Below are 13631 nucleotides of genomic sequence, written 5' to 3' on the forward strand. Positions count from 1 at the left end.
CAGATATAACAAACTGACCCCAGCCCCCGACACATAAACTACTGCAGCATAAATACTGGAGGCTGAGACAGGAGGGGTCAGGAGACACTGTGGCCCCACCCGAGGACACCCCCGGACAGGGCCAAACAGGAAGGATATAACCCCACCCACTTTGCCAAAGCACAGCCCCCACACCACTGGAGGGATATCTTCAACCACCAACTTACCATCCTGAGACAAAGCTGAGTATAGCCCGCAAAGATCTCCGCCACGGCACAACCCAAGGGGGCGCCAACCCAGACAGGATGACCACATCAGTGAATCAACCCACTCAGGTGACGCACCCCCTCCAGGGACGGCATGAGAGAGCCCCAGCAAGCCAGTGACTCAGCCCCTGTAATAGGGTTAGAGGCAGAGAATCCCAGTGGAAAGAGGGGAACCGGCCAGGCAGAGACAGCAAGGGTGGTTCGTTGCTCCAGAGCCTTTCCGTTCACCTTCCCACTCCTGGGCCAGACTACACTCAATCATATGACCCACTGAAGAGATGAGTCTTCAGTAAAGACTTAAAGGTTGAGACCGAGTTTGCGTCTCTGACATGGGTAGGCAGACCGTTCCATAAAAATGGAGCTCTATAGGAGAAAGCCCTGCCTCCAGCTGTTTGCTTAGAAATTCTAGGGACAATTAGGAGGCCTGCGTCTTGTGACCGTAGCGTACGTGTAGGTATGTACGGCAGGACCAAATCAGAGAGATAGGTAGGAGCAAGCCCATGCAATGCTTTGTAGGTTAGCAGTAAAACCTTGAAATCAGCCCTTGCTTTGACAGGAAGCCAGTGTAGGGAGGCTAGCACTGGAGTAATATGATCAAATTTTTTGGTTCTAGTCAGGATTCTAGCAGCCGTATTTAGCACTAACTGAAGTTTATTTAGTGCTTTATCCGGGTAGCCGGAAAGTAGAGCATTGCAGTAGTCTAACCTAGAAGTGACAAAAGCATGGATTAATTTTTCTGCATCATTTTTGGACAGAAAGTTTCTGATGTAATGTAATGGTGTAATGTAATGGTGTTTTGGTCTGTGAATGACAGTAAAGAGAGAGTTCTGGTTTACATCGAATGACACATGACCCTTTGGTAGCGTAGGCCTCATTGAAATGACCAAACTAATTGATTTCCCAACATGATTTACAAATCTCCAACAAATATGCCCTTGTTCTTCAATGAATGTATGTTTTTGTCAATAAAGAAATGGTTTGGGACAATACATTGATGATACGTCAAACCAATGACTGTATACAGTTGCTAGTGAAAGCCTACAGTCTTCACATTTTGCTGCCTTAAAATTACATCTCCGAAGAGAATACCTTTGACATTTTTCCTACCGATCTACACAACCAACTCCACATTTCCAAAGTTAAAGAATAATTCCAGAATATTTTCCAAATTAATACGAAAAACAAAGATGTCTTGATTGTGTTTGGGCAGATTGTGGAGGGAATAAACCCTCTCACATGGTCCTCTTGCATTGCCTCTTCCTCTCTGATAACGTGCAGTTTGAGCAACTCCAGGAAGTGACTTTGCAGGCTAGATCAAGTGTTGCCCCTTCTCATTGAGTAACTCAAGTTGAAGGCTGGGGGTACTTCCGGCTGCGTTAGCAACTAAAATAACCTTATAACTTCTTCTGTGTGCGATTTTAAAATCATCGGTTCAAGGACATATATCTGGTGTATTGGAAGCAATTCACTTTAATGGGGAATCCTGTTTTCAGCAAACGCAGGTCAAGTTCCCCTGTTCAGATGTTGCATGCATCAACCAATGTTTACGTGATACATCATCGACTCATCGACTGACAGATTGTTATAACATATGATGTGGTTATTGAAGCTGATACTTCAAATAACTATCATGACATACCTATCAAGGCCATCAGACTGCTAAACAGCCATCACTAGCACATCAGAGGTCGCTGCCTATAGACATAGATTAGGAATCACTTGCCACTTTTAGAAATGGATCACTAGACACTTTAATAATGGCTCTGCATCTTGCATTACTCATCTCACATGTATTAACTGTACTCTATACTATTCTACGGTATGTTAGTCACTTTAATTGTGTGTAAATACTGTATTCTATGCTATGCCACTGTATTTTAGCCCAATGCCGCTCTGACATATATGTATATTTTCTTAATCCATTCCTTACTTAGATTTACGTGTTTTGGGGGTATATGTTGTGGAACTGTTAGATATTATTGTTAGATATTACTGCACTGTCAGAGCTAGAAGCACAAGCATTTCGCTACACCGCAATAACATCTGCTAAACACGTGTATGTGACCAATACATTTGATTTGGAACATTAGTTATAACTACTATTAATTGCTATATTTATTTGCAGAAGTATTTTTTGTAATACTAAAGCCATTTGATTTTCACGTTTGTATACCACCATCCCAAACAGAACACACTTTTTTTTAGGGCACTTCGATATAACGTATTTTTCGTAGCAGGTCAGAAGCATTTTCCTAACCTTAATCTCAGTCTCCTTCCTAACATGCTTGGAAAAACTCACATCAGTATCTAAATGCAGTGACATGAGTGGCCGTGTTCGAGATCATCAAAACCGTGATGTATCGTGACTGTCTGACCTACAAGTAATTGATATCGTTATTTGTGATGTAAGGTGACTTTCAGATCAGTCAGTCGGCAGTCTCTTTCACTGTCGTCTGCAATGTCGAATTAGCCCAGTGTTTACCCCATCCCTGAACTGTAGCAGACGGATATCGTCATACCTCCCTCTGATGCACATGCGCAAAGATTGATATCGAAATTAAAATCCGGTTTGTCAGGTGACTAGCTAGTTTGGATAAATTATTAATTAAACAGTAGACAACAGTATGATAGGTTAGCTAGTTATGTTGCTTGCACCAAAAGTATTGTCCGTGAAAAGTGCCGAAGAATATACAACTTGCCCTTGAATTCGAGACTACTGAAACGGTAACCTTAAAGATCATTGTTAGCTAGAGCTAGCTAACCCGTAGCTATCTAACATTATGTTTGTTGTCAAGCTGTCGAAACGTTGCAATGCTGGCTTGTTAACTACATCACCCTGCCAGCCTTGCCCTGGCACGGTGATGTTTGTTTTGATATTCAACATGTGAGCCACTCAGCCATGGCACTTACATAGCATCGACTATCTATATATTCTATAACGTTATTGCAGCTAGCTGGAAGCTAACGTTAGCTAACTGGCCTGATTTTTGTTGTACACAAGCTGCGTGACACTGTCACGGTTACGTAACGTTAAACTTACCTGACGTGGAAGATGTTTGAACAGACAGATGCCGCGTTCAAAACAACTGGGAACTCACAAAAACAAAATATATCGTTTTGAAATGTCATTCATTTCGGAATATCAAGTCGGAAACACGGTATCTTCTAGAGTTCGAACTTTCCGACCTGAATATAACCAATGTTAATGGTTTGATCTCGTTTGTCTTGAAAGTATAAAGTGCACAGACTCGAGCTAGTACCCCGCTTTTTTTCTCTAGCTAACGTTAGCTCATAGTTACCAATGTTGGGAAATAAGCAAACAGCTGTGTACTGAGCTGGAATAACTATTATGTATTGTTTACTTGGTAACATCCACATTACTGAAGTTATAACATTTGCCCCTAGGCCTTGAGTGCATTATGCTTGACACCGTGACTGCAGTGGTGAGGTTTGCACAATACAATGGCAGCATATTCCCAACTTATGTGGAGAACACATCAGCAATTCCAACCTGGCAACCAGAGTTTGAGGCCAACATCACCAAGCCTCACAGATGTCTCCAGGTCCTATACGAGGACATTGGCGAGTCGAGGTAAGCCAGATAGGACTGTGTTTGCTGTGCATCTTTTGAACGTCTTGCATTATCTCAATTCTACGTTTTGAAACACTTTGTGTCATTCAAATTGCTGGATCTGTTCAGTTCTGTGTTTAGTGTGGTTATGACGACTGGTGTAGCGTAACAAGAATAACACTACCTCTTTTGAACTAATGGCTATATACAGCAGGTAACAGTGGTTTGGATTGGTCTAAAACGAGGGTTGAGTTTCACGTTTTCATGATTTTTTTGTCAATGTTTCTCAATGTCTCTCGCATACAACCGTGCAGGCCAGCAGCATACCACCCTGCATCCCACTGACGCTAAGCAAAGATGATCCTGGTCAGTCCCAGGATGGGAGACCAGATGCTGCTGGAAGTGGTGTTTGAGGGCCAGTAGGAGGCACTCTTTCCTCTGGCCTAAAAAAAAATATCCCACTGCCACAGGGCAGTAATTGGGGACATTGCCCTGTGTAGGGTGCTGTCTTTCTGATGGGACGTTAAGTGGGTGTCCTGACTCATTAAAGATCCTGTGGCACTTATTGTAAGAGTAGGGGTGCTATCCCCAGTGTCCTGGCTGAATTACCACTGTGGTCCTCATACCTTCAACCCCAGCTTCCAATTGGCTCTTTCATCCCCCTCATTTACCCTGTAACTATTCCCCAGGTCGTTGCTGTAAATGAGAATGTGTTCTAAGTCAACTTACCTGGTAAAATAACATGTATATATTTTTAACTCTCACTCCTTAGAGTTCGGTTTTGGGACCTCGTACTCCTCATTCCCAATGTGGCTTTCTTCATGTTCCTGATGTGGAAACTGCCCTCAGCCAGGGCCAAGATCCGGCTCACCTCCAGCCCCATCTTCATCACCTTCTACATACTGGTAGGCAACCTCTTATATTCAAGCTTTGGAAATAGGACAGCGAGATGTACACGTAGAAAGTTGACTTGTTAGAAATTGAATGCATACATTTCCATAATAACAATCCAGTGAGATCCTGCTTGCCGGCTCTTTTAATGGATGTCTGACCTATGTCCTTCCAGGTGTTTGTGGTGGCAGCGGTGGGAATCACCCGTGCCATAGTGTCCATGACCGTTAGTGCATCCAGTGCTGCCACCATCATTGACAAGGTAAGGCTACTATGGCAGGGCACAATTGGTGACACTCGGAACCACCTACACTTGTAGCATGTTACAGACTTGCTGTAATAATTCATAACAACTCGAGGCTTCTTGCCACAGCCCTTGAAGATGCATAAAGGCTTTGGATTTGTAATGCCACACACAGAAGGAAGTTAGCTTCTGTAAAAAATGTAAATGTGTTCTCTGAGCGACTTGGGAATCCAGAAAAACATATAAACCCAGGAGACTTAACAAGTTTATCATCTCAAAACATTGATTTCTGAAACTATCAGGACAAACATCTGAGTGCTTCTTTCTTTCTGAGAGAGTCATCTTGTAAAACTATTTTTTCCCTTTTCTGGTAGATCAAAAGACTAATTTTCAGCATTCGTAAGCGCACAAGACTCCTTATGACAGTGTAAATGCATGGAAGCATGTAAATAAAGTAATTTACATACAGGTGCTTCTCAAAGTGTTACCCTCAAAATAGCTGTAGTGGTGAGAGTGTCAGTCATTGATACTATCGATTTGAATTTGGAGCCACATACAGCTATAAATGGCTTTTTAATCCACCCTGGAAACCATTGAGATTCACTCCTCTGCGTCCTAAACGGCACCCTATTCTCTATATGGTGCACTACTTTTGACCAGGATCCATATGGCTCTGGTCAAAAGGAGGAAACATTAACAACACCTGCTCTTCCCATGACATATACTGACCAGGTGAAAGCTGCGATCCCTTATTGATGTCACTTGTTAAATCCACTTCAATCAGTGTAGATGAAGGGGAGGTTAAATAAGGATTTTTAAGCCTTGAGACAATTGAGGCATGGCTTGTGTATTTGTTCCATTCAGAGGGTGAATGGGCAAGACAAAAAAAATGTAAGTACCCTTGAATGGGGTATGGTAGAAGGTGCCAGGTGCACTGGTTTGTGTCAAGAACTGTAACGCTGCTGGGTTTTTCACGCTCAACAGTCACATGTGTATCAAGAATGGTCCACCACCCAAAGGACATCCAGCCAACTTGACACAACTGTGGGAAGCATTGGTGTCAACATGGGCCAGCATCCCTGTGGAACGCTTTAACACCTTGTAGAGTCCATGCCCTGATGAATTGAGGCTCTTCTGAAGGCAAAAGGTTGGGGGTGCAGCTTAATATTAGGAAAGGGTTCTTAATGTTTTGTACACTGTGTATAGGGCAGTGGTATTTAAATGTTTTCATTGGGGACCCCCCCCCCACACACACACACACACACTCACCAGAATTTATGGTAACCACATTTTTCACCCAAGACTTCTCATGACTCAACACCAAATCAAATGACACAACCTTAAAATTGGTTAATTTGAGATTTTTACACCCACAAATAACCTTCAATTTATTGCATTTTCATCTCTTATCAAAATTAAAAGTAACCAATGAATACATTTTACATGAAAACATTTGACATATATGGCCACCCCACTGCAGTTCCCGTCGCGACCTCGACTTTGAATACCGCTGATATAGGTCATGGGGTGACGTTTGGGACGATTCCGATGACTTTCCATTTGGGTGATGAAATTTCACTTGTGTTCTAAAAGTACATCTGCTGATATCTCAAAGTGCTGTACAGAAACCCAGCCTAAAACCCCAAACAGCAAGCAATGCAGGTGTTAAAGCACGTTGGCTAGGAAAAACTCCAGAGAAAGGCCAAACCTAGAGAGGAACCAGGCTATGAGGGGTGGCCAGTCCTCTTCTGGCTGTGCCGGGTGGAGATTATAACAGAACATGGCCAAGATGTTCAAATGTTCATATTTGACCAGCATGGTCAAATAATAATAATCACAGTAGTTGTCGAGGGTGCAGCAAGTCAGCATCTCAGGAGTAAATGTCAGTTTGCTTTTCATAGTCGATAATAATAATAACCTAGACAGGACGATCACATCAGTGACTCAACCCACTCATGTGACGCACCCCTCATCGGGACAGCATGAAAGAGCACCAGTAAGCCAGTGACTCAGGCCCTGTAATAGGGTTAAAGGCAGAGAATCCCAGTGGAAAGAGGGGGAACCAGCCAGGCAGAGATAGCAAGGGCGGTTTGTTGCTCCAGAGCCTTTCCGTTCACCTTCACACTCCTGGGCCAGACTACACTCAATCATATGACCCACTGAAGAGATGAGTCTTCAGTGAAGACTTTAAGGCTGAGACTGAGTCTGCGTCTCTCACATGGGTAGGCAGACCATTCCATAAAAATGGAGCTCTATAGGAGAAAGCCCTGCCTCCATCTGTTTGCTTAGAAATTCTGGGGACAATTAGGAGGCCTGCGTCTTGTGACCGTAGCGTACGTGTAGGTATGTACGGCAGGACCAAATCGGAGAGATGGGTAGGAGCAAGCCCATGTAATGCTTTGTAGGTTAGCAGTAAAACCTTGAAATCAGCCCTTGCCTTGACAGGAAGCCTGTGTATGGAGGCAAGCACTGGAGTAATATGATAAATTTTTTTGGTTCTAGTCAGGATTCTAGCAGCAGTATTTAGCACTAACTGAAGTTTATTATCTACACAATGAACATTTATTTGACCAATTGGTCATTAGCAGTTGGGAGCATGAAGTATTAAGAAATGCTGTGACTTTATTAGTGATAACATGAAGATATTTCTTTTCCCTTCGTGTACACTGATTTCAACAGACATGTGATCCTCAGAAGGTCAGAATTTTGTTAGAGGAAGCTGATCTGAAAGCAGTGCTCCCAGCCTATTAATTAGTACATTTTTGTGTTCTTTCATGTTAATTGTGTATCAGATTGTATCTGTGTTTCTGCTCCCACAGACCCCCAGATAAATGCAGAGATGAAGGAAAGGTGATTAGGAGAGGAGGCTTCTTGAGACTATATTGAGGTGGACTCATTTTTAATGTCTCTCCTTTAGGTGCTGTGGGAGATCACCCGCTTCTTTCTGCTAGCCATTGAGCTCAGTGTGATTATCTTGGGACTGGCTTTTGGTATGTCTTCTCATGACCGCCGCAATACATTTCATTCATAAAACTCTCTTTCAATGTTTCCTTTTTCTGTATTATTATACTAATAATAATAGAAATGTTTTTACTGCCCTAGGTTTATTGTTATTATTTCTTGGGTAATCTTTTCTGCAATTCTTTATGCGGTGCACTTTGCACAGAACACCGGAATAATTATTACTGTGAATTATCCCTATGAATCATTGTAATGCTTGTTTGTGTCAATGAGTCCAGTAAGGGATGGGTTGCCAACTGGTGATTTTAACATGAAAATAAAACGTCATTTCAACTCCAAAGTTATTTTACAGTAGCCTGGTTCCAGATCTGTGGGTGCTATCATTGTTAACTCCTTGTTTGGAAACACAATGAATGACAAGGAGCTGACATGATAGCGCAAACATACTGGCATCCAGGCTAACTATACACATGAAATTAAAACCAAAGCTACAAAGTACACGCTGAATACAAAGTATAGTTTGTTTTATTGGGACAATATGCGGAAGTACATGGCTAATGTGTGTAAGGGCAATATACTAAAAGTGCAGCGTAAATGACAATGTGTAATACTACAAACCTAGAACTACGACATCTCCCTCTGGGCTCGTCTCACTTCTGTTGTAAGACGAACACTTGGAATGACTTAGTCACCAATGATGAGACTATAGTTGCACGCACACACAGTCATATATAGTCATGCACTGTCTGTATACGCGGTAGTGCATATACAAGTTGTTTATAGTTATGGTATTCTTAGAGGGGGAGGAATTCAGCTAAGCTTGCTGTGGACTCAAACAGTATAAATCTGACAGAGCATCATTATTACTGTACTGCATATTCAAATGTTTTCTTCTTCATTTTATGGCAGTATCGTAGTTGACGTAACCCCTTGCTTACGTTCTAGAAGTTTTGGGCCACTTTTGCTCTGGGGAATTGAAGAATGCCCGCTGATGTGTTTCTTCTGTTGACAGGCCACCTGGAGAGCAAGTCCAGTATAAAGCGTGTGCTGGCGATCACTGCTGTACTGGCACTGGGTTACTCCATCACACAGGTAAGACTGGAGACCACTCGCATGGCAGCCCCACAACTCTCAAACTTACACAAGATCATAACCCCAAAACTCTGTAATAAGAAGTGTTTACAAATGACAAAACAAATAAATGACTGGTTAATGGAACCCTGTGTGTTGACCATTTGATGTTTCTTCCTCAGGGCACCCTGGAGATCCTGTACCCTGACAAGCACCTTTCCGCCGAGGATTTCAATATCTACGGCCACGGGGGACGCCACTTCTGGTTGGCCAGCTCCTGTTTCTTCTTCCTGGTGAGCTGCCAATGTTTAACAGAGCAAATGAGGGCTGTCAACGTTATTTTTCAGAATAATGTAATTGTGTATATTTCTACTGTCTGGAATTGTACTTATAACATGAATAGAGAGGGGTTTTCAATCACTTCTGTTTTGAGAATTGTTAGAATTGGATGTCTTTGCCACCCGTTTGGTCCTCTAATTTTGCTGTCCTGTTATTTGTAATGCAAGAAGGCACCAATTTCACCCATGTGTTTCTGCATGCTAGCACATACCCACATGTCATTGTGCTTATGCTAGTTAGCATTGACTCGCAACCCTACCTCTAACTTCCTTCATACTGGACACAGAATCATGAAAATGGTGTTCATCTGACTCTGGGGAAGTTGATGAAGGGCCTCCCGAAGTACCCCTTTTAACACGGTTACTTGCGCTTTCAGGTGTACTCTCTGATTGTCATCCTTCCCAAAACCCCGGTGAGGGAGAGGATATCCCTACCATGTGAGTTATTGGGACATTTGTTCACCCAGAAAACTATCAACAGATGGCACAGGGCTTTTTTTCAGGGTCATTTACTAATATACCAACCGTTGAGTTCCACGGTGCTGTTTTTTGTGTTTTTTTATTTTTTTTTATTTTTTTATTCTCCCTGATGTTTTATGATTAGCTGGAGAGTGGCCTTGTGTTAGCAGCAAAGTTGACTCACACCCCTTCTTGGGCCTCCTACCTCCACAGCTAAGAAGAGTTTCTATGTGTATGCTGCCGTCCTGTCCCTGCTCAATCTGGTCCAGGGCCTGGGCAGCGCCCTGCTGTGTGCCGGCATCATAGAGGGGCTCTGGTGAGTGTCTGGACTGTGGGAAAACAAGTGATGGACATTCAAGTAACTGTTCAGAGATTCAAGTAAATCATCACACTGTGATCTATGATTTATCCTCATGAAGAAGGAAAAAAACATTTATATATATTTCCACACTAAGGTTGGAATAATACTGTCTAAATTATGATAATTCCCTTTTAGTGTAAGAGCTGTTTGGGGGAAAAAAAAAAAAAATCATCAGGTGGTAAATTGGTTAAAAGACAATAAGAGAGTTCTAAACCTTTCTGCCAATAACAGTTTATTTCCAGTCGCCGCCCCCCCAATCAGACCACTCCCAGACAGTCCTAGCAACATTCCTGCTTTAGAAATGTATCTTTTCCAAGAAGCTATTTTTTTGTGTCCTTTTGACAATTTTAATTGAAAACAATCTCAGTAAGGTACTATTTATTTATTTAACCAGGTAAGTTGACTGAGAACACATTCTCATTTACAGCAACGACCTGGGGAATAGTTACAGGGGAGAGGAAGAGGGATGAATGAGCTACTGTTATGCAGTAATTATTTTCTTTTCCGATAAGAATGGCTGCATTGCACCATTTTAAAAATGTGCTTTTCCCTCAAAATTGAGCAGCTTGTATTTTAGTGTCCATGTTCTGATGTTTTCTGTGTAGTCTAACTTGAAGCCTTGTGTCATTCTGGTGCTAGGCTATAGAGATCGTTAAGTCACTGCTGATGCCTAATGATGTTTATCTAGGTCGGTGAGCTCCCTGTTAGTCTGTGGTTTATGTGTATCTGTGATTTGTTACAGCTGCGTGGACGTCACCACCTTCCTCTACTTCTCCGTGTTCGCCCCGCTCATCTACGTCACCTTCCTCAAAGGCTTCTTCGGGTACGTAGGTCAAAGGCCAAAGACTATGGCTGTCTGAAAATATTACTAAATGTCAAATCCTTGCTTCCTGTCCTTTTTTCCCCTAAATTCCTCTCAAGGCTCATTGGAGGAAGAGGTCCAAGAGGGACCTTGGATCCTGTCCTCCAATGCTCTTTGAGGTTAATTGAGGAAACGAGGACAGAAGACACAGGCAAGGTTCCCCCAATGTATGAGACATGTTTGGTTGCATTTTACTTCTGCCTGATGATACCATCTCTTTTCTGTCTTTTCGGTCTCCTTTTCTTCCTGTCCCTCCTTTTTCTCTCCTTGTCCCTCTTTTTTTCACAACTCTCCCCCCCCCCCCCTCTAGCTCAGAGCCCAAGATCCTCTTCTCCTACAAGTGCCAGGTGGACGAGCCGGACGACCAGGCAGACGTCCACCTGCCCCCCACCTCGACATCTGGTCTGGGCCGCAAGGAGCAGCTGGAGCAAGGCTCCTTCTACTCCAGCACTCAGATAGACGGCCTGACTGCCACCGGCATGGCTGCCTACCTGGACGACGTGGCCTCTGGTCCTTTTGGGGCGGGCAGCATCAACAGCATCGACAGTGACCGCTGGAGGGCCATCAACGCCTAAGGAAAAAGATGAGAGGAAAGGGGAGATTAGGGGATGTATGCTAAGCTAGTAGGAGAGTGCTAGTAGGACTGGTTAAGTGGAGAGTAGTGGGGAAGGTTGGAGGTTAGAGGCTGTCTTTCCCTCTCTGGAGAAACTGTGAGGAGGGCCCTCATTGAGGAAGCTGCTCCCCCATTTCAGCTCCTGTTTGTCCTCCATATCCTTCATTTTGGCTCTTGCTGCCTGTTCCATTCTGGCTCAAACATTACATTCTTCCCAATACCTGCCTGGGATTTGTCCACAACTTCAGTCAAGTATTATCCCCCCAGTAATTGAGTGCGTGGACAACAAAGCTAAGAAGCAAAATGTTCTTTGTTAAGTGTAAAGGTCATGTCCGTTACATTCCCATCGAAGGGTTACAGCTCAGTGAGGTAAAGTCCACGAACTGTGGCTTTGAGTTAGATTTGTGACTACTTGGTAACCAGGTCGTATTGAATCACCAATTCACCGTGCCTTGCTCCCTATAGACCAGACCTGTCCTTATCACGCTAGGCCCCTTCTCTAAATTGCGTCATTCGTAATGTTTTATGTTTGAAATCAGTGCTTCTTTTCCCCAGTCTTTGATGTTTGACGTAATGTCATGTACCCTCATTGTATTAATTGAGGACCTCGGGCTTGAGTCTGCAGGAGCTTGGTATGCCTTGTCAAAGACCATTATTAAGGTATCTGGTATTCATGTGATTTTCTGCTGGGGCATAGAGAGAATCAAAATGGATGCTGAGTCGCACCAGTCATCTCTACCTATTTTATGTTATTATTTACTGTCTGTTTTATTTATTTTAGTGACCGCTCGGTTTTATGTCGAAAGGTGGTTCCATCAGCTGATCAATCCTGGTATAAGAAATGTTTCTAATGAGTAAAGCAACATTTCCAAACCCACACGTCAAATGAGGACGAGAGAAGGCAGGAATAGCACTTGTGGTTAGGCTATGTATTTTCCAGACCTTTATTTATTTTATTTCAAGAAATATTCATCCCAAGATGCATTGGATTCGACTGAAAAGAAATGGAGAAAAACAAATAATTTTTTTATGGCTCAAATATGAACTAATATTGAAATATCATTTTCAATATATGAAATGATTGAATTGGCCACCTTAGGTTGCTCACGTGCTCTTTAAAATGTAAGCCCTGATTTCATCACAAAGAAAGAGCAACTTTAAACACTAAATCTGTTTGCTGATAATGCTCAATGCGAACTGGACCAATTTGCATGAAGCACTACTTCCTTGCAGTAATCCTACTTTGTCTGCTGTGAACTTAGTAGCCCCACAACACATGGCTTGCTGTGAAACCAATTCCCATTGTTTATGCCCCCCTTGTGATTTTGTCACTTATAGTCATTCCCCCCCGAACAAGAATTGCCCCTTGGAATGGTGTACATTTGGCATGGTGAAACATTGTCTTGAGTGGAGTTCGTCGTGTGACATATAGCATCAGTATGTCATATAGAGACACGTTTATTTTTTCATAAATGTAAGCCACCACAAAGCAAGTGTTTTGTATTGCCATAGTAGTATATTATGAGTCTTCTGCCTTGCACGTCCCAATACTTGACCTGCATCAACAAAGGAAACCCGGTAACTTGCTCTCACACAGGCTTATATTTCTAGAGAAATGTTGAACGGTTGCATTTGAGGGTCAACATTATTGAGGAAAAATTGAGTATATTTATAAGGTGTTAGTGGGGTGTGGGTTTCAAATGCAGGTGTTGGCAGGCTACATAAGATTGAATACAATATTTAATTGAAAGGACTTTGAAAAAGAGTAAGGATACTCAGTGCCAGCAAGCTGTGAATAACTTGTAATTGTATTTAATAATGTATCATTGTAGAATATTCAACTCATATGTTGTTTTGAGGATTCCATGAGACGATTAAACCTGCTTCCTTTTCATTCCGATACATGTATGTCTCCCCTTGGTGGTTTCTTGTGGTACTGCAAATTGAAACGTTTCGTCTGCTCCCAATTTTTTGGGGATGCATGGCACGCAGTGTTTCATGTGATTTGAATTGGC

At 42.6% G+C, this 13631-nt stretch overlaps 1 protein-coding gene across 1 annotated transcript; it reads left to right on the top strand.

Moving 5' to 3' along the window:
• Positions 1-2766: 2766 nt before the first annotated feature.
• On the top strand, positions 2767-13520 carry tpra1 (transmembrane protein, adipocyte asscociated 1). Its single transcript, XM_064965612.1, has 11 exons — positions 2767-2969; positions 3651-3837; positions 4589-4721; positions 4883-4969; positions 7869-7941; positions 8925-9004; positions 9166-9276; positions 9699-9759; positions 9994-10096; positions 10884-10964; positions 11314-13520. The coding sequence occupies exons 2-11, from the start codon at positions 3665-3667 to the stop codon at positions 11576-11578; spliced, it is 1167 nt and encodes a 388-aa protein (XP_064821684.1). The 5' UTR covers positions 2767-2969; positions 3651-3664; the 3' UTR covers positions 11579-13520.
• The last annotated feature ends 111 nt before the right edge of the window (positions 13521-13631 follow it).

This window comes from Oncorhynchus masou, chromosome 5 (genome assembly GCF_036934945.1).
Source record: "Oncorhynchus masou masou isolate Uvic2021 chromosome 5, UVic_Omas_1.1, whole genome shotgun sequence".
Classification (NCBI taxonomy): domain Eukaryota; kingdom Metazoa; phylum Chordata; class Actinopteri; order Salmoniformes; family Salmonidae; genus Oncorhynchus; species Oncorhynchus masou.